Consider the following 24,900-nt stretch of genomic DNA (forward strand, 5'->3'; position numbering starts at 1 on the left):
AGCCCAGAGCCCGGAGTTTCATATCAAGCTTGGAGGGCACTATGGTGTTGAATGCTGAGCTGTAGTCTACAAACAGCATTCTCACATATGTGTTCCTTTTTTCCAGGTGGGAGAGAGCAGTGTGTAGTGTAGATGCAATGGCATCATCAGTGGAGCGGTTGTTGCGGTAGGCAAACTGCAATGGGTCCAAAGAGGGGGGCAGAACAGAGCAGATGTGATCTCTGATTAACCTCTCGAAGCATTTGCTGATGATGGGGGTCAGAGCAACAGGACGCCAGTCATTTAAGCAAGTGATTGTGGCTTGCTTCGGTACAGGCACAATGGTTGATGTTTTGAAGCATGTGGGGACTACAGACAGGGAAAGGGACAGATTGAAAATGTCCGTAAAAACACCAGCCAGTTGATTCGCGCACGCTCTGATGATGTGGCCCGGAATGCCGTCTGGACCTGCAGCTTTATGGATGTTCACCCGTCGGAAGGATCAGGTTACATCCACAACAGAGACGGAGAGTGAATCAACCTCTGTAGCGTCAGCAGCGAGTGCTCTCTCCGCGAGGGCGGTGTTATTGTCCTCAAAACGAGCATAAAATGTATTAAGTTCGTCCGGGAGAGATGCAGCGGTGTTCACAGCGGAGTCTTTATTCCGTTTGTAGTCCGTGATGGTATTAATTCCCTGCCACATGCTTCTAGAGTCAGTGGTGTTGAACTGACCTTCAAGTTTGTGCCTGTACTGGCGTTTGGCTACACTGATAGTGTTACGGAGGGCATAACTGGCTTGTTTACGCTCCTCTGTGTTAGAAGAATTAAAAGCAGAGGACCGCGCATTGAGTGCCGCGCGAACCTCGCCGTTAACCCATGGTTTCTGGTTGGGGTATATCCGTATTGTTTTGGTCGGAACAACATCCTCTACGCACTTCCTGATGAAACACGTTACGCTGTCAGCGTAAACCTCAATGTCATCATCAGAGGCGGACCGGAACATCTCCCAGTCCGTGTGATCAAAACAGTCTTGTAGCGCAGAGTCTGACTGGTCCGACCAGCACTGGATCGTTCTGAGGGTGGGTGCTTCCCGTTTCAGCTTCTGCTTGTAAGCGGGCAAAAGCAGAACGGAAGAATGGTCCGATTTGCCAAATGGGGGCGGGGGAGGAATTTGTAGCCATCCCGGAAAGGAGAGTAACAATGATCTAAAACCCGGTCCCCTCGCGTGTTGAACTTTATGTGTTGGTGGTATTTTGGAGCGATTGTTTTGAAGTTGGCTTTGTTAAAGTCCCCGGTAACAATGAACGCAGCCTCAGGGTGCACGGTTTCCTGCTCACTTACACTCCATACAGTTCCCTGAGTGCCCGGTCTGTGTCGGCTTGTGGGGGGATGTACACAGCTGTGATGATGACCGCTGTGAATTCCCTCGGTAGCCAGAATGGTCGACACAGAAGCATGAGATATTCCAGATCAGGAGAGCAGAAAGACTTGATGAAATGTACATTCCTCTGATCACACCATGATTTGTTGATCATAAAACATACACCACCACCTCTGCTTTTACCGGAGAGGTCTTTCGCTCTGTCCGCTCGGTGCACGGAGAAGCCTGTGATGTCGATGGCCGAGTCTGGAATCTCCGCAGCCAGCCAGGTTTCTGTAAGGCAGATAACACAGCAATCTCTCTTCTCTCGTTGGAAAGAGATCCGCGCTCTCAGCTCGCAGAGCTTGTGGTCCAGAGACTGAACATTTGCCAGTAGTATACTGGGTAGCGGGGGTCGATTTGCACGACGTCTTACTCTGATTAGAACGCCGGCTCATTTTCCTCTTTTCCTTCTGCGTTTCCGCGGTCGGGCAGCCCAGACAAAGGGCTCCGCCGGCGTGTTTGTAAACAGCGGGTCGGCATTAAGGAATTTGAAGTCCAGTTTTCGATGTGAAATTGTAGAACCAATGTCCAAAAGCGTTTGGCTGTCGTAAACAATAAGGCAGACAACATCCGAGACAAAAAAACAAAGAACTGTAAACAAAACAAACAATAAACCGCAGTGTTGTAACGGAGCTCGCAACGCAGCAGCCATACTCGGTGCCATTTAGAGAACACAAACTCTTATAAGGAGGGGAAAACACTCTTTTAGGCAGTGAAAGCGCTGTCGTAGCGCCCAGGGGTGTGGACTGCACAGCGTGCAGAGAGAGAGAGAATGCCTTCTGGAAACGTGCCGTAAGATCTAACAGCTGTTCTTCTTGCCAACAGAGGTGAGTGGAACAGTGGTGAACTTCAGCTTGCTGTTGCAAGGCTCCGAATAAAAAACTGCACGGCTCCGAATAAAAAATCTGACTGACAGACGCACACTCACTTCCCTTTATATCCGTATGTCCAAGCTGTAGGATTCTTTGTAAAGCCCCATTGTTGAGCGTTTGATACACACATAGATTCATTAATACACCTGTTACTGCTGCACCTGAGGAATGGATAGAAACATCTTGGTGGCTAATAATCATCTAAATTAACTAGTTAAATGTGGTTCATCAATGATTTGTGACAGTAATAGGGCACATCTTCATTTTATTATCAGATTATTATATTCATCTGTTAATGGGATTTTGGTTTTAAAAAAGGCTGCTTTCATGCTTTTTCATAGTTTTCATGCTGTGGATTGGGGAAACTGAGAAGGCCTCTCTTTAGAAATGTCTGAGGATTTAAATAAAAGATGTGTTTTGTGTCATGTTTGGCTTATATTATCATGACTATTATCTTGTGTATTGAGAAAATCTTTACAAAACTCAAGTAACTAAAGTTAGCTATGTATTGTATGTGATGGTGGATCATCACTGCAAAACAATGTTTGTAAACAAAGGTTTGTATTTCTTTCCATACATAGTATTCTTAATCACACTCACAGTATACAATTTATTAATGACATTATTCTGGTAGTTGATAATGAAGTAATGATATTGCATGACATGATTCACACAATAATTGCTTACATTTGATCTGGCATTCCAATGGTTCTGTGATGCACCAAATCACTAGTATCACCTATCATGTGCTCATTTCTACATGTTAAACTACTGGATGAATTTCCAATGTATTAGAAAAGAACTAACTCAAAACTTATTTTTTATATTTCAGTATTTTTGGTCATCAAATGGGATATTATATTTTGTATTTAAATTCAGATTGTGAAGGGTTTTAACTTCTGTGTCACTGAAAAGCAACTTCAAAATCATATGTTTGTTGGCATGCAGCACCACACAGCTTCACCAGAGCCCCATTTGCCAGACTCAGTCTGTATCTTTCACTCCATATATATTTAATTCTATATCTCTCATAGTGTCAAGAATAAAAGTGGCGTTCTTATTGTTTATTGAAAAGTGTGCATATGTATGAGCTCAAGTACCCTGGAGATAAGAGGGAAACCCCACTATTGCAGCTCAATGCTGTGAGAGGTGACGCTGAAAACAAACACACAGACAACAGAAGGGTATGTGAAAATAAAGCGAAACAACGGAGAACAGAAAATAACAGAAGTAGTCCTCAGATGCCATGTTCATTATTTACAGCAGCAGCATGGGGAAATAACGTTGCTGTGGAGCTGCTTACTGACCGAACCGCCTCACACTACATAATCAAACACATAGCTTCACTACTGAAATGCAACTTGATTTAAAAACTAGCAAAGCTACCACCTCACTACTCAGAAATGTATTTAAGAAATTGCTCGGTGCAGATCCATTTGTGATAGATATATGTATGTGACGGGTCACTAAAGACCTGTGGTATGTATAATGTTTGGCAAAACAGCCATGCATTTTAAGGTGAAAACCTCTTGATAAACAAGAACTTAATTTCTTTAAATAAACTTTGCTCATTTTTGTGTTTCCTTGTTACACTGCTCTTCAAGGATGCAAATATTTCATGTGGAATTTGAAAGTTGCTAGGAAACAGACATTCACAATCAACACACATTGTCTGAATTCTACTAGAGGCTCACATTGCTTGTTCAAATAAGATTTAATTTGTCTTTAATTGTTATTTTGACTAAGATAACATTAAATGATCACTTCAAGCAAAAATCCATTTACAATTTACAATTTTGGATCACTATATATATATATATATATATATATATATATATATATATATATATATATATATATATATATATATATAAAATAATAATAAGAATGAAAAAGAGTGTTTTTTTAGAATGTAAAACTATTTGAGTAAATATAAAGCTGTCTGATCTCCTTGCTAAATCAGATCAGTATGGTTCATTTATAAGGTCATACAACTGTGTGACTCAGTACTTTTCAAAACAAAATGACACCAAATTATGATCATATGTGATATATAATTCATGTAAATGCCTAAACATTGCAAACATAAAGAAATAATTTTCGTAGGATATATAAAATACAACCTTGGCCTGAAATGAAATTCTAGCAAACAAGAAAATGCTGAAACAAAAACTCTTACCACCACCAAAATCAGTCTTCTTAATCTTTCTCAATGAGCATGTCTGCATGCGCGTTCTTACACGATTATGCTTAAGCTGACAACGTGTGTGTCATGTAATAAACTGTGTTCTTTTAACGGTGTAAGCTCATAAACAGCGTAAGAATAAAGGGTCGATTTTTGCCTGTTATGTAGGCAAATTTGCTTTGCCTACATAACAGGCAAAGCAAATGTTTCTTGCTTTGTCTGATTTTTTAAATAAGCAATTTTTTGGGAATAATGTGCATGTAAACTTGCTCAGTCTTCTTTACCCTCCTTTTGTCTGGTCTGAAATCAGTGTCCATCTCATTCTCTAGGCTTCTCATTTCTTCTGCTTTTGATATTCAGGCAGTTTCTCTGGTCTATGTATTTATAATGCTACCCTGCTTGTGTTCTTATGCCTGCAGTGTTTTCTCTGTTGGTCCGTCCAGACTGATGTTGATAAACTCAGAGTTGCTGTTTGTTTGGATCTTCTCAGTGTTCATGAGCGTGACCATCTCCTGCTGTTGTTCCTGAGTGACGGGCACTGATGATTCGTTTTCTTTGCTGCTGCTCTTTGATGTGATAATCAGAGTCTGTTTCTTACCACACCAGCTGTTGGCACAAAATACACACATTTACAAAAGCCCATTAAAAATGTTGACATATGAAGACAGAAATCCAACAGTGTTTGAAAGTTTTAAAAAAGTGTTACCAAACGTATTTATAAGATTGCCTGAAGTTATTTTAGTGATTGATACTACATTTCTTTCTATGGAGCACAGATCTTCCTTGCAAGACAATGAGAGATATAGAACTGCAGTGACACTGTAAGATGTTGTAACATGCAATTGTTATCTTAAGGATCTATTTCTACATGATCTAACCCAGTTGGTGTTACCAATTGAAGTCATGTATATTTAGTTTTTTATTATTATTTTTATAATAATAGGGGCCAAGCACTGAAGGTGCGTAGGCCCCTATTATTATAAAACACACATTTTTTTCAGTGTCGCCACACCCTTACTGCACTATATACATTTGGGGACAGAGCCACCTATTGGTCAAAACTTAGAATTAATTGTACTGTAATAAAAGCAATTCTACTTATTTTTTTTATGCCACTTTTCTTGAAATCACAATCAGTGATATCCAATCATACTTCCTTACATGCCGTAGGTGTACTTGGCCCTCTAATTGTTGCTTGCAGCTATTTTTATATTTACTATTATATTATATTTAATATAATTATTATATTATATATTATTTAAATAAATAGTTACATTTATGCTTTTTGCAGACGCTTATATCCAAAGTGAATTACAGTGCACTAATTACAGGGACAATCCCCCTGGAGCAACATGGAGTCCAGTGCCTTGCTCAAGGACACAATGGTGGTGGCTTTGGGTACGAACTGGCAACCTTCTGTTACCAGTTCTGTGCTTTAGCCAACTATGCCAATACCACTCCAGATAAATAGATTTTAATACATAAAGCACATTTATTTATGTAACTTGACTCAACATTTTTTCAATGTATGTTCCTGCTGTGAACTGTAAAATCTTCAGTTAATAAAGACGTACCTTTTTCTGGTTGCTACAGCTAAACACAAAAGCAGAATGAGAAGGACAGCCACAATTACAATCACAATGATCAGCCAATCTGTAAAGAGATTATAAAAAAATGACACATTACTTTATTTCAATAGTGGCTGGGTTTCCCAAAGCATTAGGTAGAACATTAGTAGCACTTAAGTAGTACTTAATCTCTATGGCACGTTTCCCAAAAGTATCGTTATCTTAGTAGTATGTAAAAACACTTGAGAGCTTTGAACCACTCTTAGGTCCATCAAGAGCAACTTAAATGTATCTTTCTCATATCTTTCACAGTTTATCATAAGGGCTATTGAATAAATTGTATTAATATAATTTGATCATTGGAAAACTATTGTATAATGTTTTAGAGGAAAAAACTGTCTGCATGTGCAACATGATAGGCCTAAATTAGGTCTAAAGATAGATCTAAATTTAGATGGCACAGAATATAATATAATATTATATTGTAGTTTATTATTTATTCATGCTCGCAAGAGAGCAGCTCTCAGAATACAAAATTACAGGTATTTCGCTGTGCATGGAAGGATAGTGTCTGTAGATACCGTCAGGCACGAAAAGCTTCCAGGTCAGCATAATTTAGCAAACTCATAGAAAATAACCACAACAATCCTAGGTGTTTATTCAGTACTGTGGCTAAATAGGTTAGGAATAACGCCTCGACGGAACCAGATATTCTGTCGCGGCACAAGAGTAATGACTTCAGGAATTTCTTTAATGATAAAATTTAAATTATCAAAAATAATTGTAGAATTATGCAATCGTCTGTCACAGTAACACAGAAAACAGTATCTCATAATTTTCCTCACAAGCAACTTCAATCCTTCGCTGTCATAGGTCATGAAGAGATGACAAAACTTATCAAAACATCAAAAGCCACAACATGTTTGTTAGATCCAATACCAATTAAACTCTTAAAAGAGGTATTCTCTGAAATCTCAAAACCTCTTCTTAATATTGTTAATGCCTCGCTCGCCTTAGGACATGTCCCAAGAAACTTTAAAATGGCAGATATCAAACTATATAATATATATACACAACAAGAAATGTTTTCTAAAAAAATTTTGTCAACTTCCTCCCCTTGGTCAATAAACATTTTTAGAAATAAATTACATTAAAATTCAGCACATCAAATACAATATGAATAAATAAATAATAATAAGGGAGGGACAAAATTTTGACAAAAGTTGATAAAATGATTGACATAAGATTTAGACAAAATTTCTTGTTGTGGCTTTAATAAAAATGGTTACCAGTTTTGTTTGTAGCATCACCTTTGTCATGTAAATTGTGTTTATTCACTGCCGGTGTCTCCAAGCCAGTCCCATTTGTCATTCTCGTCTCTGTGACAGATGTATCTTGTATTAAAGTTGTAGATTCCACTATATCTTTATGGGAATCTTTATCAGACGTTTGATCAGTCTCTTCAGCAGGGCTCTGTGTGGTATTTGCAGACTCTTCAGGATACCGTTCAGGAATGACAGCCATATTCTCTGGTGTTGAATGTTCCTCTCCAGGAGGAGGCTGGTGTGTGGCGTCTTCTGTGAAATGAAAGTTATGCGGTATGTATATGCAAAACAGACACATATCAATTATAGTCATTATGGAAAGCATAATTTCTATATTTCTTTTTGTAAAATGGTCTGTGAAACAATATTTCAGCCTGTACAGTCTGTTCCTATTTCTGCCGGTCCATAGCTCCAGCCGGTAATATGCTCTGGCCCCCTCCCTGCTCGTTGTGGTGATGAGGTTTACAGTAGATTAGTGTCAGTGAATGGCTGGATGTCTGAGTGGTGTCTGGAGAATAGCATAGGATTTATAGACAATTGGATGAGTTTTGGGGGTAGACCTGACCTGCTAAAGAGAGACGGACTCCATCCCTCCAGGGAAGGTGCCGCTCTCCTCTCTAGTAATTTGGCTCATAGTCTTAATTGTGAAAGTATTTGACTAACTGGGGCCATAGTATATTTTTCTATATTATAGTATATTTTTATGTCAAAGTACTTGTATGAGGTTACTGGACTTTGTGTGACCCAGGAGAGAGCAAATGTGGTTACTAAAAGTGTTGATGCTGCAAAAATCACACAGAGCACCCAGCTGTAACAAAATAATGATGGACCTTCAGAAGCACAGCTGAAGATAAAGAGTAAAAACAACTAGTGGTCAAAGTGACTTATTATAGTCAGACTGTCATGTTTGATTTACCACTTTAAATGATCCAAGATGGTGGCACGGTAGCACGCAGCGGCCACTCCGGATCCACAATGGTGCTATTTTTGTTAAAAAAGCCCGACTATCGCAGCACATGGACATCGGAGCAACCGGTGTTCGTGTCTACCATTGCCAGACACTACTGAAATATAAGACTCATGCAAAAACCAAGCTGCATGATGACCTGCAGGAGGCGCTATGCGTACTCGGCTTGCTGCGGAGACCAGGCCTCCAGTCCTCGGCGTCGCCTGATGCCGGTGGCCGGGGGAGAGGGCGTCGTAGCGGTGTCGCGAGCGGAAGCGGAAAGAGGGCGGGGGTCCATGCTAGGCTAAAAACAATCCCTAGCCGGCCGGCTCTCCCGTCTATCCTGCTCTCAAATGTTTGCTCCCTGGACAATAAACTGGACTATATCCGACTCCAGCAGGCTACGCAGCGTGAGTTTAGAGACTGCTGCGTCTTTGTTTTAACGGAGACGTGGCTCAGCGACAGAGTTCCGGATGCCGCCATTCAGCTAGACGGGCTCGCCTCGTTTCGTGCCGACAAAAATACAGCTCTCTGCGGTAAGACTCGCGGTGGAGGCTTGTGTGTTTACATCAACACGGAATGGTGCAAGAACTCTATGCTAGTCTCTAGTTACTGTTCATCACTGTTGGAGCTTGTGACTGTTAGATGCAGACCTTTTTATCTACCACGGGAATTCACCACTGTTTGCATAACCGGAGTTTACATTCCACCCAGCGCTAACGCTAAGGAAGCGCTCTGTGAACTGTATGGGGCTATGAGCGAACTGCAGAATGCTCACCCCGACGGACTGTTTATTGTCGCCGGAGATTTCAACCATGCGAATCTCAAGACAGTGCTCCCTAAATTCCATCAGTATGTGGACTTTGCAACGAGAGGGGCGAACGTGCTTGATCTTGTTTACACAAACATCCCAGGCGCGTACCGGGCGGAGCCCCACCCCACCACGGCTACTCAGACCACATCTCTGTTATGTTAATTCCAGCATACAGACCGCTCGTCAGACGCACAATACCGCTTCAGAAGCAGGTGAAAACCTGGCCAGCAGGAGCCATTTCTGCTCTTCAGGACTGTTTTGAGTGCACTGACTGGCACATGTTTAGGGAGGCTGCAACATATGGCGATTCTACCAACTTGGAGGAATACACAGCATCAGTGACCAGCTACATCAGCAAGTGCATTGATGATATCACTTTCTCCAAGACCATCACCACACGCTCCAACCAGAAGCCGTGGATGACTGCGGAGGTGCGCACGCTGCTGAGGTCTTGAGACTCCGCCTTCAGAGCAGGCGATAAGGCAGCCCTAAGAACAGCTAGGGCCAAACTGTCACAGGCAATCAGAGAGGCAAAGCGCGCACATGCCCAGAGAATCCACAGTCACTTCCAGGACAGTGGTGACACGTGGCGTATGTGGCAGGGCATCCAGGCCATCACCAACTACAGGACAACATCAGTTGCCTGTGACAAAGATGCCTCCCTTCCAGATGCGCTGAACGACTTCTACGCTCGGTTTGAAGTGCAGAACGACGTGGTGGCGAGGAAGACCACCCCTCCTCCCAACGACCAGGTGCTCTGTCTTACCACGGCAGATGTGAGGAAAACTCTACGTAGAGTCAACCCACGGAAGGCTGCTGGACCAGACAACATTCCTGGCAGAGTGCTCAGAGGATGTGCAGACCAGCTAGCAGATGTTCTTACCAACATCTTCAACATCTCTCTGAGCAGCGCCGTCGTTCCAACGTGCTTCAAGGCCACCACCATCATCCCCATGCCAAAGAAGTCTTCAGTGTCCTGCCTCAATGACTACCGACCCGTCGCACTTACACCCATCATCATGAAGTGCTTCGAGAGGCTCGTCATGAGGCACATTAAGACCCAGCTACCCCCCTCACTAGACCCACTGCAGTTTGCGTATCGTCCAAACCGTTCAACGGACGATGCCATCACCACAACCCTCCATCTGGCCCTCACCCACCTAGACAATAAGGACTCATACGTTGGAATGCTGTTCATAGATTTCAGCTCAGCATTCAACACTATCATTCCCCCAGCACCTGATTGGAAAGCTGAACCTACTGGGCATGGACACCTCCCTCTGCAACTGGATCCTGGACTTCCAGGCTGGGAGACCTCAGTCAGTCCGGATCGGGAACAGCATCTCCACCACCACCACACTGAGCACTGGGGCCCCCCAGGGCTGTGTGCTCAGTCCACTGCTGTTCACTCTGCTGACTCACAAATGTGCAGCAATGCACAGCTCGAACCACATCATCAAGTTCGACCATGACCGTGGTGGGTCTCATCAGCAAGAACGACGAGTCAGCATACAGAGAGGAGGTGCAGCAGCTGACAGACTGGTGTAGAGCCAACAATCTGTCCTTGAATGTCGACAAAACAAAAGAGATGGTTGTTGACTTTAGGAGAGCACAAGGTGAACACACTCCGCTGAACATCGACGGCTCCTCTGTGGAGATCATCAAGAGCACCAAATTCCTTGGTGTTCACCTGGTGGAGAACCTCACCTGGTCCCTCAACACCAGCTCTATCACCAAGAAAGCCCAGCAGCGTCTCTACTTTCTTCGAAGGCTGAGGAAAGCACATCTCCCACCCCCCATCCTCACTACATTCTATAGAGGGACTATTGAGAGCATCCTGAGCAACTGCATCACTGCCTGGTTTGGGAATTGCACCGTTTCGAACCGCAAAGCCCTGCAGAGGATAGTGAGGACAGCTGAGAAGATCATTGGGGTCTCTCTTCCCTCCATCAAAGACATTTACAAAAAACACTGTATCCGCAAAGCAACCAGCATTGTGGATGACCCCACACACCCCTCACACAAGCTCTTTATCCTCCTGCCGTCTGGCAAGAGGTACCGAAGCATTCGGGCCCTCACGGCCAGACTGTGTAACAGCTTCTTCCCCCAAGCCATCAGACTCCTCAATACTCAGAGACTAGTTTGACACACAAACACACGTGTCCTGAGTTGCACTTTAATTACTGTCACTTTATAACTGTCTGCTACCTAAATAACTGCTATGTGCATAGAACACTATCTTATAGTATGTTATGTTTACGTTTTTACAAACTGTCATCAACTGTGTACTGGTCGGCGCTGCACTGTGTCTATTGTCCTGTTCATTGTCAGAAATTTGTTGTACTGTCCCGTACTTTTTGCACGTTTGCACATGCACTTTATATAGGTATATATAGGTATTTTATATAGGTATTTTATTTCGTTGTGTAGTCTCATGTGGTCCTGTGTTGGTCCTTTGTTGTTTTTATGTAGCACCATGTTCCTGGAGGAACGTTGTCTCGTTTTGCTGTGTACTGTACTAACTGTATATGGTTGAAACGACAATAAAAACCACTTGACTTGACTTGACTAATTAAAAAGACAGACTAAACCCAGGTTTTTACCAGTAAAAAGATGTTAAAAGGCTCTGTGAGATAATGGTGGTGAACAGAATCAATTGGTTACAAAAATAATGAAGGGGCGTAGATATGAGGTAATGCCAGATAAAAAACAAACTGTATAAAAGATGAGGTTTTAGACCAAGAGAGTCAGATCTCAGCTGAAATCTCAGGTTTGTTGGTTTGCTCAATAAACTCTTGCCTTTGACATCTGGAACCCCTGACTCTGAGATATTTCTTGCAAAGAGGTAAAGAATCTTCAACATTTTTCCACAATAGGGCCCTTGTCAGGAAGCAGACAAACTGGCTAAACCAAACATCTGCTAGCTGCCTTGAGACATCACACAGGTTACATAAACTACAACACAGATACACACCTAGATATCATATAGATATCATATAGAGATTTGGTCTGAACTACCAAACACAAACCCCTCCCTAAATAATTTAGAAAAAAAATGTATTAAGGTCAAAGTTGAAAATAAAAATAAAATCTGAAGATAAATATCATATAAAGATGGGGCTACTAAACTTTAGATCTCTTTCAACCAAAGCACTAATTGTAAATTAAATTATTACAGATCATAGCTTGGATGTGCTCTGTTTGAATGAAACCTGGCTTAAACCGGATGAATATATTAGTTTAAATGAATCTACTCCCCCAGGTTATTGTTATAAAAATGAGCCTTGTCTAAGGGGTCGAGGAGGAGGGATTGCTTCAATTTACAGTGATGTTTTTTGTGTTACTCAGAGGACAAGACATAGGCTTAAGACTTTTTAACTAATAATGCTTAATGTAACACCATCAGATATAAATAAAAATTCTCTATCGTCTTTTCACCCAGGCCTTATTCTGATTTCCGTGGTGAATTTGCACATTTTCTATCAGATCTAGTTGTTACTGTAGATAGAGCTTTAATTGTTGGTGACTTCAACATTGCACATAGATAATGAAAATAACTCATTGGGATTAGCATTTATCAATATTCTCAACACACTTGAAGTCAGACAAAATGTGACAGGACCAACTCATTGCAATAATCATATGCTAGATTTAATTCTGTCGTATGGAGTTGATGTTGATACTGTAAAAATTCTACCACAGAGCTGGGATCAGCTAATGTTACTCAATCTACACCACGCTATCATTCAGGTAGAACAATTGTTTCGACAACTAAAGATAGCTTCACTAATAATCTTCCAGATCTATCTCAGACATTCAGTCAGCGCCAAAGTCTAGAAGAACTTGATGAAAATATAAATACAGTCTTCTCTAGCACTTTTTTCCTGCCCTTTTTTCTCCCCAATTTGGAATGTCCAATTCCCAATGCACTCTCTAAGACCTTGTGGTGGCGTAGTGACTCACATCAATCTCAGTTCAACAAATCTCAGTTTCCTCCACGTCTGTGACCGTCAATCCACACATCTTATCACGTGATCATCTTATCCATGAGGAGGTTACCCCATTTGACTCTACTCTCCCTAGCAACCGGGCCAATTTGGTTGCATAGGAAACCTGGCTGGAGTCACTTTCTCTAGCACTTTTGATAGCGTCGCCCCCCTCCCCCCAGAAATAATATTAGAATTATGCAATCATCACAGTACTTCAGAAAACAGTGTCTCATAATTTTCCTCATGTGCAACTTCAATCCTTTGCTGACATAGGTCATGAAGAGCTAACAAAACTTATACAAACATCAAAAGCCAAAACATATATTTTAGATCTAATTCCAACTAAGCTCTTAAAAGAGGTATCTCCTATAATTTCAGAAACTCTTCTTAATATTATTAACTTCTCACTAGCCTTAAGACATGTCCCAAGAAACTATAAAATGCCAGTTATCAAATGGTTTATTAAGAAGCCACAACTTGTTCCTGGAAAATTGGCTAATTATAGACTTTATATATAGATTTCAAATCTCCCTTTATGTGGAAAATACTAGAAAAGGTAGTATCCTCCCAATTATGTTCATTTATACAAAGAAATCGTATATATGAACAATTTTAGTCAGGATTTAGGCCTCATCACAGTACAGAGACTGCACTTATCAGAGTTACAAATGACTTGCTTTTATCATCTGATTGTGGCTGCATTTCTCTTCTAGTGTTTTTAGATCTTAGAGCTGCCTTCAACACGATAGATCACGATATTCTTTTGAATAGGCTAGAGAATTATGTTGGCATTTGTGGACTTGTATTAGCATGGTTTAGGTCCTATTTAGCAGGCCGATACCACTTTGTCTGTGTAAACAAGGAATTGTCAAACCAAACAAAAGTGCAAGAGGGATCAGTTTTAGGGCCTCTGCTTTTCTCCTTATATATGCTTCCCCTTGAAGACTTTATCAGAAACCATGGAATTAGTTTTCACTGTTATGCTGACGATACCCAACTTTATATTTCTTCAAAACCTGCCAAAGTTTCACAATTCCCTCAAGTTAGCAGACTGTATCAGTGATATCAATCATGGAATGGCTAGAAATGTTCTTCAACTCTGATATTTCTGATAAAGCAGAGGTACTAATTATTGGACCAAAAACCTCTAAAAATAAGCTGCTAAAATATCATTTGACTCTCAATGGATGTACTGTTACATCGTCTTCAACAGCAAAGAACTTAGGTGTTATATTTGATACCAATATGTCATTTGAAAATCAAATTTCCAATGTTTGTAGGACAGCATTCTTTCACCACAAATCTTTGAATGGTCTTTCTCCTCAGTAATTAAGCAACCTTCTATCTTGCTATAATCCATCACGTTCACTACATTAGCAAAAGTCAGACTTGTTGGTTGTACAATGATTATCAAAATCCTCAAAATAATTAGATCCTTTTCATATTGGCTCCTAAACTAAGGAATTGCCTTCCTAGCATTGTTTGGGACTGATTTTTCTTTTTTCTTTTTGAGAAAGAAAAGAGGTTGTGTCTTTTTTGTTGTTAAAGTGAATAATGTAATAGTCCATCAATACTATTTAGAACAAACTATGACACAAATAGGTTGTATCACATAAACTATAAACTATTGTGATTATGTTCTATTGTCATACCTGTAGTTGTTGAGTTGTCAGCTGATGTATTGAAATTCTCAGGACCAGTTGAACCAGGGTTAATCTCATATGTACAGTTCTTCACTGACAAATCTGTTTCCAATGATATGTAAAGCTTAATTAAAACGATAATTGAACCTTTTTATTTTAGCAGATGCTTTAGTCCAAATTGATTAAAATATAAATCACATCAAACCTTTAACATTGTAACAGAAGGCATCAGATTTATTTGTGTCTGGATTCTTGATGATGACCCCGGATTGATTGGCTGCACATGATTTATGTGACTTGAGACGGAGTATCGCTAACATTGTGCTGTTTATCCAGCCATATCTGAGGAGAGAATAAATGATGAAATCAACAAATGATGATTATTAGCATTGTATAATTTCCTAAATCTATTCATTTACATATAAGGCTGTAAAACCAAATACAGTGGGCTCAAAATTATTTGGAATGACAAATAACCAAGGCATGATATATTTGAAAGAAAGTAAGCACATGCACACTTTTCAAGCAAAACATTTAATAAAAGATGTTTGTTAGGTTTTAAATTATAAAATAATAGATGTAATGTTGAAATGAAGGCATAGTATAATGTGTAACATTAGTTGAACATGGCCAAAGTTAATGTCTTGAACTACACCTGCAGTTGCTCTGCAAGGACACTGTGAACTTGAGGGTATCTGACGTCATACTTCCACTAAAAATCACCTTGACACCAGTTGCTTAAAAGTCATAATAAAAATCTCTTAGAAGAGTGAAGTGAGTTCTGAGAAAAGTCCTAGCAGTTTTGTTTGCAGATGACACTTGCTTTGACATTTTCTCATCTAATGCAATTATATAAAGTTTATGATGAGACTTAAGTGCCCAAAGACATTTGTGTGTATGTTTGTGTCATTAATGTGGTTTTGGTTCATATGTATCATGTGATATCTGACCTGCATGTCTCTAGTCCTGCTTTATGAGCTTCAGTGATCTGCTCTGGACTGGCTAATGAAGCTGATAGTTGTTCACACAAGATTTGTGCCTCTTCAAACGTCAGACTGTAGCGAGAGCTCCCCTCCACATGAAACACTCCAACATAGCTGCAACTCCTTGACCGCACTTCAGACACACAAACAGAGTCATAATAATAATAATAATGTATTTATTTTCTAAGTAGTTTACTAGATTCCAGTTTTCATTGCTGCTATGTCCATTGCTGTTATTACCCCTCTATTCTAAGTTGTGATTCTCATTTGATTGGCATTACTGTACTGTACTTTTCTGTATTGAATTAAAAATAATTATATTTTATTTATCAGCAACTTCATGAGCATAAATGAATCATCATCATTATAAAAAAACTTTTTCAATTGATGTGAAGCAATAGATCCATTGTTCCCAATCAGATCAATTAGGCCTATAGAAATCAATATTAAATCTGCACTTGATATTGTCTTGCCAGCCATGACTTTTCCTCCGGCACAAAACTCCAGTCTACTGTGATTGGTCTAGAGCAGGGGTGACCAACCCTGCTCCTGGAGAGCTACCTTCCTGCAGAGTTTAGCTCCAACACTCAAGTAATCCTAAAGACCTTTATAAGCTGGTTCAGGTGGGTTTGATTAGGGTTGGATCTAAACTCTGCAGGAAGGTAGCTCTCCAGGAGCAGGGTTGGTCACCCCTGGTATAGAGGATAAGCAGCAGGGACTGTTGGGTAGTTGACAGCTGTGTAGCTCACATCAGCGTGGGCTCGGCCAAAGTGCCTATTGAGGGTGCAAAGGAGTGCTAAATTGACAAATAGGACATGATACAGTCACGTGGACATTGCAGGCACAAACAAATGCAGGCCATGAGACAAGTCCAAAGCAAGTGTGCCATTTAGGAAAGGATAGTGATGCACCAAAATGAAATTCTTGACTGATCACTGGACACACTGGGCCGAAAACTGAAACTTATTATTTTAAATTAGACTTGGCTTGGAACAATAAAACTAATTCTAAATGTTATAAAAATAAATATAAAAATGCTGCAATTTTGTGTCATTGTTTTATTATACATATAAGTACAGTATATAACATATGTTGAATTATAAATGCACAAGTAGGAAAGCTGCCTTAGATTAGTTAAAAGGTTTGAAAATAATTGAATATGTGTTATGGCTGTGTTGTTAATATATTTTAGCACAGTTAATGTATTTATTTAATTTGACATTAAAACTGCTTAATTCTGTTCTGATTTTTTTTTTAAAGCCTGGTCAGAGTTTATTTATAAATGAATCCATCTGGGACATTTAACCAAAGTAAAGTCTTTTACAGTCGTTGTATGGTGGAATTTAGCATTGAAGCACAAAAACATTCTGACCAGTGATGAGACAGTTGGCTCACATGCTCAGTTTCCTTGTGAAAGCCAAACGAACCAAGGAGAAATGCAACATTATAACAGTTTTAGCCTCTGTTTCGCAACAAAGCAAATAGTTCAAAAGGTCATGATAGTGGGTTATATGGTCTGAATCTCAGTGAGTGTGCAAATGATGACATATACAGCCTTGTTGCAACCATGGACCGTAATTTCTTCTGATAATGAAGGTGGATGTAGGAAAAGTTTGTGCAGAATCAGTTGATGTTCAAGAACAAGTGTTCTTTTTGTGGCTGCAAACGGATTCCTTGTAATGTAACACTGTAGATGTGTGCAGGGGTCTGCTAGCCAGCACATTCTGCAATCAGTCAAGCCTTGTCCATGTGTTTGTGAAAGTGTGAAAGTTCATGTAAGGGAGGATCTCAGTATCACTCAGAAAAGGAAGAAGAGGACGTTTTCCCCTCAACTGATTTATGCACAAATAAATTAAGATAATTAGTAAGATTACAAGATGCATCTGTTGGCACTGGAATAATAACAGGATGAAAAAGTAACTAAAGAATATTCAATATAATATTAATACTTTAAATGATCATATTTTTCAACAGAAGTCAAGTGGTAAATGTCCTTCAGTGCTGCATCAAGGTTGTATTGAGGACAGATTTGTAAATAAACTTGTCGTGTAGATATAATGACAGCCTGATATCATGAAAATCATGAGACTGTGACAATTTTTTTCCAAAAGGATATTACGTGGTCCATTACACATATAGAAGCACTGGGCTGGTAAAATTCAAAATTATATTTACAATTTTTCAATTTAAAATATAATTTGTAAAATGGCAATGCATTTCTCTAATTGAATTTACAATACATTGTAAATGTAATTATGCCAGCCAAGTGCTTCCATATATTGCGGCAGTTTCAGTGGTGAAATGTTTACTGAAAGTAAGTTAAATGTTCTCATGCACAAACAGGTAGGGTTTATTAGGTCAATGCTACAAGGAGTTTTAAATAAACAAAACCTAACTTTCTACCATAAACCGAACTGATATTATCATATAAGCATATTTGCAATGAAAAAACACAATTGCTGAAACAACTACTTAATTCTGTTCTGTTTCTATGACACTCTATCCACACATGTCGACTCACATGCTCTTTAGTGATCGTACCCCCGATCTTTGCATTGCATGTGCAATGCTCTATCAGTTGAGCAACCATTGGTGTTTGAACAAGCTTGTAAATTTATTTGGCTATGTAATGCAGAAGTTAAAATGTATCGTCTTTAGGCAGTTTTCTCATCTGAGGCGACTCAATGATGTGAAGCTAATCGTAGATAAATGGCCCTTTCACATAGAAAGCCATGCAAATGTTCGCCATTAGCACATTCACGCCTTTACAATAGGTGGTGCTAATCAATAAGCGATTTTACCCCATATATGTTATGAAATGACATCACAAACAAAGGAGGTGACATTAGCCGTTCAAGTTATTTGAAGTATGTAACTCTTATTTTATTTGTTATTTTCATCTTTGACGTTTAATGACGGTGGTCAAAACAGCTTTCTGTGCTTTAGCAACCCCAAATGAGCTGATTGTGGTAACTGCAGCTGCTCCTGACACGTGATCCACAGCTCAAATTGAATTGCTCGGGGCATTTCATCGACGGGCAAACAAAAAATTTATCGACACACTCGATTGAAAAAGCTTCACTTTGCCAGTGCATGAATGTTCACTCCAGATGTAAATGGCTCTTTAGGAATAAATAGTTTCTATTCAAAATGTTAAGATACGCATTTGGTGTTTTTTATAGTGCTGGCTCGAGTAAGAGCAGGGGAGTCATTACACTGATAAGTAAAAATCTACAATTCAAATGTAGGCCTATCATACAGAGTAAAGATACATTTCTGAGAGTCAGTATTGTTTTAGCTGAAATTCAGGGAAAAAGTCTTATATTGATGAATATTTATGCACCTAAAGTTGATGATCAGGGCTTATTTATAGATCTTGAAGGGATGTTGCAAGCCGCTGGCACCCCTTATGATATAATATTGGGAGGAGACTTTTATCGTTTGATGGACTAAGTCCTTGATCATAGTGAAGCAAAAGTGTGCAAGCCCCCTAGAGCAACATTGAGGCTTCACTGGATGTGACAGTTGATGCTGAAAAGGCATTTGATATGGTAGAATGGGATTATCTTTTTAAGATTTTGGAAATGTATGGGTTCGGGTACAAACAAATGGATTCATTTCAGATTATTTTAATTTGCAAGGGGCACCCGGCAGGGTTGGGGTTGGTGTAGGGTGTCTGTGGGACTCTAAATAAACACTGCAGTGAAGCCCTTATACTGACTAGTAGTATTTCATTAGAGGTGCAAATAGCATCAGTATTATAATTTATTTTCATAAGTTCATGTAAAGAGGCTATTAGGCAAGGGTAAGAAATCAGTGAACAAAGGTTTAATTTCTGATCCCTAAGATAAAATGTTACTGGGACAAGACATGTGTGTCAGAATCCGGCCACAAAGAACTATTAACAAAACCACACAAGTGGCAGAATCCTGGCACATAGTCTGTTAATATGAGCATACAGAACATTATATTACTGTTTGCTGTAGTGTAAGTTAAAAGGTATTCCATAGCCCATAAATAAATATGATATATGGCCATGGACATTTAAACTATTGTTCATATATTTTTCCATACATATTCAAATTCCAATTTGATTTGGGAAATATGTTACATATCTGAAAACAGACATTTTCATGTGTGTTGTTGCACACAATGTGGTATAACAGAAAGGAGGATGCTGGGGCCGGCTTGACAAAACACGCAGACATTTATTGTTGCTCTTTTCAGTCGCACACAATAAGGCCGCTTTTCAGCAGTAAACAGTGGGTCGGCATTGATGACTTTAAAGTCCAGCTTTCGTGTGCTATTGAGCTGGGAAACATGACCTAAAATGGTTCATTCTATGGTTAAAATATCCATTCTGTTTTCAAATTTAAGAAATGTCTAAGGTAAATCCTCAGAATCTCCATATAATAATAAATATCCGTTCTTAGCCACACGCCTCCTAATTTCCCATGCCAAATGTAAAAAATACATAGTCTGGATGTCAGGGGTGTTAAATAACGAATTACAAATGCTCACATTACTGTAATTAACTACTTTTTCCCAAGAATTGTACTTTTTAAAGTAAAGTTTTTAAAAATTGTATTCTTTTACTTTAACTGTACTTTTACTGTACTATTTTCCCACCGTCTGTGTTCGCTACTTCTCCGTCCTGATTTTCTTTTTATCTATCAATATGATTGGCTAGGGAGAGTCTCGTAAACTCCCATCCAATCAAATCACACGTAAAAAACTTGAACGGCAGCTGCAGATCTGGTGCCAACTGTTATGGATGTGGAGAATGCCTCAAGCACAGTTTACAGTTGAACATCACAGCTGCACCTGGAAGGGATTTTTGCAGTGAAAAAGGCCAATTACTTGATCGTGTCATGTGAATTTAACTTGCTCAAGCCAGATATCAGCATTAATTCTGCCTCTAATTTGAAGAAACATATTGAGGTCAATGTCATATTTCTGTTTACTAGATTCTGTGTGTCTATAATGTAGCCTGTAATTTAACTATCACTGAGATTATTGGGCTGCTGTGAGAGATTAAGGCAATGTTATCAATAGGGCTGGACAATAAAATGATCTAGATGTTAATCGGAAACATCTAGAGATGTCCTCGATCAAACTTTTGAGTAGTTTCTACATTTAGTCTATGTTTTACATCTAGACATGACATCAAGCATGATAGTAAGAGCACCACTGGTTGGTTGATCTAGATGAAATATAAAAGATTTATTTTTTTATTTCCTGATGTCTGTAGCTGCGTGCTGTTTGATTGACAGGCAGCTAATGTTTGAGCGCTAATGCGGTTCTGTGCCTAAATGATAAAATACACTTTATAATTCCGCCAATGCCCATCTTGATGAGGCATTAATGTAAATGCAGTCGTTTGTGTCTAAAGTGAATTTAAAGAGTGGGACAAAAAGCGTATTTGCATCAAAATGTTGGACTCGAAATACATGTAACCGAATTAAGCAATATCTAGTAGACTATGACATATAAAGGATATTAATCAAACAACATTAACAAGGAAATGAGAAAAACACTCACTACTTTTGGCTGAATAACTTGAGTAGGTTTAAAAGTATTAATGTAATAGAGTAAAACAGTGACATTTTTAATAATAATGTTTTTTTTAAATATTGTTTGTTTTTTAATAATACTGACGTCTGAAGTAGTGTGTGTTAATTTGTATAATACATTACCAGGAAATTAGAGATGATAAAATCATTTATAATTATGTTTATCTTTTATTAAGATCTACATTTGCAGAGCAATACGTCAGCAGAATATTCCACCAGTCACAAACTTCACAAAATTGTGCTTCATGCATTAGAATGAGAACACAACGATTTCTGGGATTAAAAGATACAAGAACTAAATCAATGTTGAACATTGTATCTCAAAATGAGGACAGTGTGGCCCCCATGTGCTACTTAAATAAATAATTCACTCAAAAATGTAAAATGGTCTTATCATTTACTCACCCCATACATCTGTCTATGACTTTCATCAGAAGAACACAAATTAAGATTTTTAGAAGAATATTTCAGCTCTGTAGGTCCATTCAATGTAAGCCAAAATGTTGACGCCCAAAAAGCACATAAAAGCAGCATAAAAGTAATACATACAGCTCCAGTGGTTTAATCTGTGGAGAAACTGGTGCCGAAACCCGGGAAGGAGGAGGGATACGCCGTAGTAGAGTTCTCGCCACTACCGTCCACCCCAATGGAGCAGCTGCGGCCATCTGCTGGGGGACGAGGAACCCAGCCGCCTGAACGAGGACGATGGCCGCCGACCGCGAGGGGAGAAGGGGCTCCTAGCCGACCGCCTGGAGCGGTCAGGGCCGCTGCCAGGGGCGCAGGAGTCGCCTACCGGCCGCTGAAACACAGCAGGATTTAAGACCGCCGACCGCGAGTGGGGAGGGGCTCACTGGCGACCGCCTGGAGCGAGAGGACCGCTGCCGGGGGCGGGGGAGACACCTTCTGTTCCCCGAGAATGCGGCGGGGTGTTCCGTCCGCCAGGGGCTGGAGGACTGCCTCGGATCCACCTGGAGAGGCACGGCTGTCGTCCGATAAAGGGTGGAGGAGTGGCCGAGGAACAAGCTGCGGCGGGAGAACTGGCGAGTAAGAGTTTTTTTTTTTCTTTCATCTCTCTCTCCTCTCTCTCTCACTGTCGCTCTGCGTTGGCATTTATCCTCTTTTAAAAAAAAATTTTGGGGGGGGGGTACTACACTGTTACAGGAAGTACCCCCCATTTTAATTATTTCTGTTTCCCTCCACTTGTCCCCTCCCTCGTCCAGGTAGATGGGGATGACCTGCCGGCAGACAGCGCGGAAGGCGCGCCCTCCCCAGGGAAAGAGGGGGGGATGTACGTCAGGCCGGGGGTCCCCAGCCTGATAGAACGAGGGAGGAATGTGGCAGGGCGGAGGGCGGGGCTGGGTCGTGATCCTACACACCTGGTCCCGTATTAGGCTAATCAAGCCTCTGTGAGGTTTAAAGGCTGACTGCAGAGGGCCATGCGGGAGAGAGAGATCGTTAGCGGACATGTCCGTCATGTGTCTTTATGTTGTCTTTTAAGTTTCTCATTAAAATATGATTTATATCGTCAAGCCGGTTCTCGCCTCCTCCTTTCCATTGAATACCTTTACAGCGTGATGTAGCCCCTGTACCAAACAACTTTTCCCATGTCTGCTCTACCTCCTCTATTGTGCAGAACATGACGGACAAAGTGATCCTGTTTTTTTAGCATTTTTTAGCAATCCTTGCATTGTGCAGAACATGTTTTATGCACAACAATAACGCATGTATTTTAAAAGTTGGCGTACAGTGTTCATTATAATGGGACATAGTTTTTGCAATACTCACTACTCATGAGTACTTTTAAATGAGCTACACTTTTACTCTTACTTGACTAGTTTTTAGGACAGCTACTTTTACTCTACTCACACTACATTTTGGGGAAGTAACAGTACTTCTACTTGAGTATGATTTTTCAGAACTGCTGGATGTACTCAAACACAAAAATTGCTGATTGATGTTTTAATTTTCCTAAAGTAGACAACTAAATGTCCTAAATACACCCCTAGAAACATTAGCTAAACATTAAAACAGTAAATAATATTAAATAATTAATTAAATATGTTTACAGATCTCAAGCCATCAATAATTTCTCTTGGCCAACCACCCAAATGTTTTTAACAACAACACCTCAAAATCAGCCATAATATGACAGAGTTTCAGTCAGAAGTGTTTGTGGGATTGACAAGTTTTGTTTTTGACAAGTGTTTTGTTCACTTTACTGAGTATCACTGTCACAGCATTTATAGAGGATAAAGACTACACATAAATGATTGTCAATAAACCACAGTCACGTTTGGTTTGCTCCCTGGGGGCCTAAAGACAAATCGTTTTAAAAGCATGATTTCAATCACGTTTTCATTTAAACTGCTCAATGAGGACTCATCATTTTCTGTAAAGCTGCTTTAAACCCGTGTGTATATACATAAAAGCACTATACAAATAAAAATGATGACTTGAAAGGGAGAAAAATCCCAAATAATATCTGATGTATTTAATATCAGTTGTTTCTCTTACACAGCAATGAGATGAAATGGAGTGGAAATGAGGACTTCTGTTTCTCCTGAGAAAAAGACTCCAGTGATCTCACATGTTTAACACCTCTAGAGTTTTATATGAAATTCTTTCTGTCTGTTTTCACGTGTAATTGGGTTTCTTTTGTGTCTGTTTTCAGACAAAAGCCTGTCTATGATTTACACTGACAAACACGGTCACTCCAGAACTGCTCCGTTCTTCCTTTCACATGTGTAAAAGTCACATTCATAAAGATACACACTGGTCAGATCAAAGAAAAATGTGCTTCAAAGTATCTTACCTGTACGAATCCCTGATCCAGAAATGGCCAGAAGTAATCCAGAGACAAAAATGAGTAACTTCATCCACATTGTGAGCGCTGGAGAGTAAATCTGCATTTAAACCTTGTGTGCTTATGTGTGTGTGTGTGTGTGTGAGCTGTGAGACCGAAGAAGTGTGTTTGAATTCAAAGCTCAGGAGTGAGTCCGTCCGCAGAGAAAACTGATTTGGGGGGGGTGAAAAGAGTTTTTGCAGGGTGGGATGTCTGCTGATGGAGAGCAGAGGGTGGTGCATGTGAAAGTCTACAAACACACCCTTCTACACCTCTCACAACCCTCCCTCTCTCTCTCTCTCTCTCTCTCTCTCTCTTCCTCATTCATCAGAATGCCGCCTTTCACCCCCCTCCACCCCACCCCACCCAAATGTAGGCAATCACACTGTTCGCTAATGCTGAGAGTGAGCCATTGCTTGTCACATTAATGTCTACATATTTTAAGCAGTGTCTACAATGACCTGCATTTTTCTAATTCTCCTATATGCTATTTATTATGAGCTCATATTGTATAGTCCTACCTAAATTGTAATCTAAATCTTAGATGTTTTTTCTTATCTCTGATTCAAAGTTTAAAGAAGTCGAATTTATACTTTTTATGACCAAAACAAATGTTATTATTCAATCAAATTCATATATTTTATATTTTACAGTAATAACAATACAAAAAGAGGTCATGATTGCGCTCTCCTAGTTAATCCAGGTTCTTTGACCCAATGATCAGGTCCTTGCAAAAGAAACAAAAGGAAGATCTGTAC

The 24,900-nt window shown here is 39.8% G+C and overlaps 1 protein-coding gene across 1 annotated transcript; it reads right to left on the reverse strand.

The window, feature by feature from the left end:
* Nucleotides 1-4,144: 4,144 nt before the first annotated feature.
* cd44b (CD44 molecule (Indian blood group) b) lies at nt 4,145-24,373 on the reverse strand. The gene is made up of 7 exons (XM_052119183.1): nt 24,113-24,373; nt 15,695-15,860; nt 14,950-15,086; nt 14,754-14,846; nt 7,338-7,604; nt 6,034-6,112; nt 4,145-5,065 (listed from the first exon to the last, which is right to left on the reverse strand). The coding sequence occupies exons 1-7, from the start codon at nt 24,207-24,209 to the stop codon at nt 4,867-4,869; spliced, it is 1,038 nt and encodes a 345-aa protein (XP_051975143.1). The 5' UTR covers nt 24,210-24,373; the 3' UTR covers nt 4,145-4,866.
* Between the last annotated feature and the right edge of the window lie 527 nt (nt 24,374-24,900).

This window comes from Xyrauchen texanus, chromosome 46 (assembly GCF_025860055.1).
Source record: "Xyrauchen texanus isolate HMW12.3.18 chromosome 46, RBS_HiC_50CHRs, whole genome shotgun sequence".
Taxonomy (NCBI): Eukaryota; Metazoa; Chordata; class Actinopteri; order Cypriniformes; family Catostomidae; genus Xyrauchen; species Xyrauchen texanus.

Excerpts from the sequence above, each read along its gene's own strand:
- cd44b (XM_052119183.1), bottom strand. The coding sequence starts at position 24,209 with ATGCAGATTTACTCTCCAGCGCTCACAATGTGGATGAAGTTACTCATT. Across the intron at positions 15,861-24,112 it reads TGGATCAGGGATTCGTACAG|TGCGGTCAAGGAGTTGCAGC; the intron begins GTAAGATACTTT and ends GTGTGTCTGAAG. Across the intron at positions 14,847-14,949 it reads CTTCTGTTACAATGTTAAAG|ATTTGTCAGTGAAGAACTGT; the intron begins GTTTGATGTGAT and ends CATTGGAAACAG.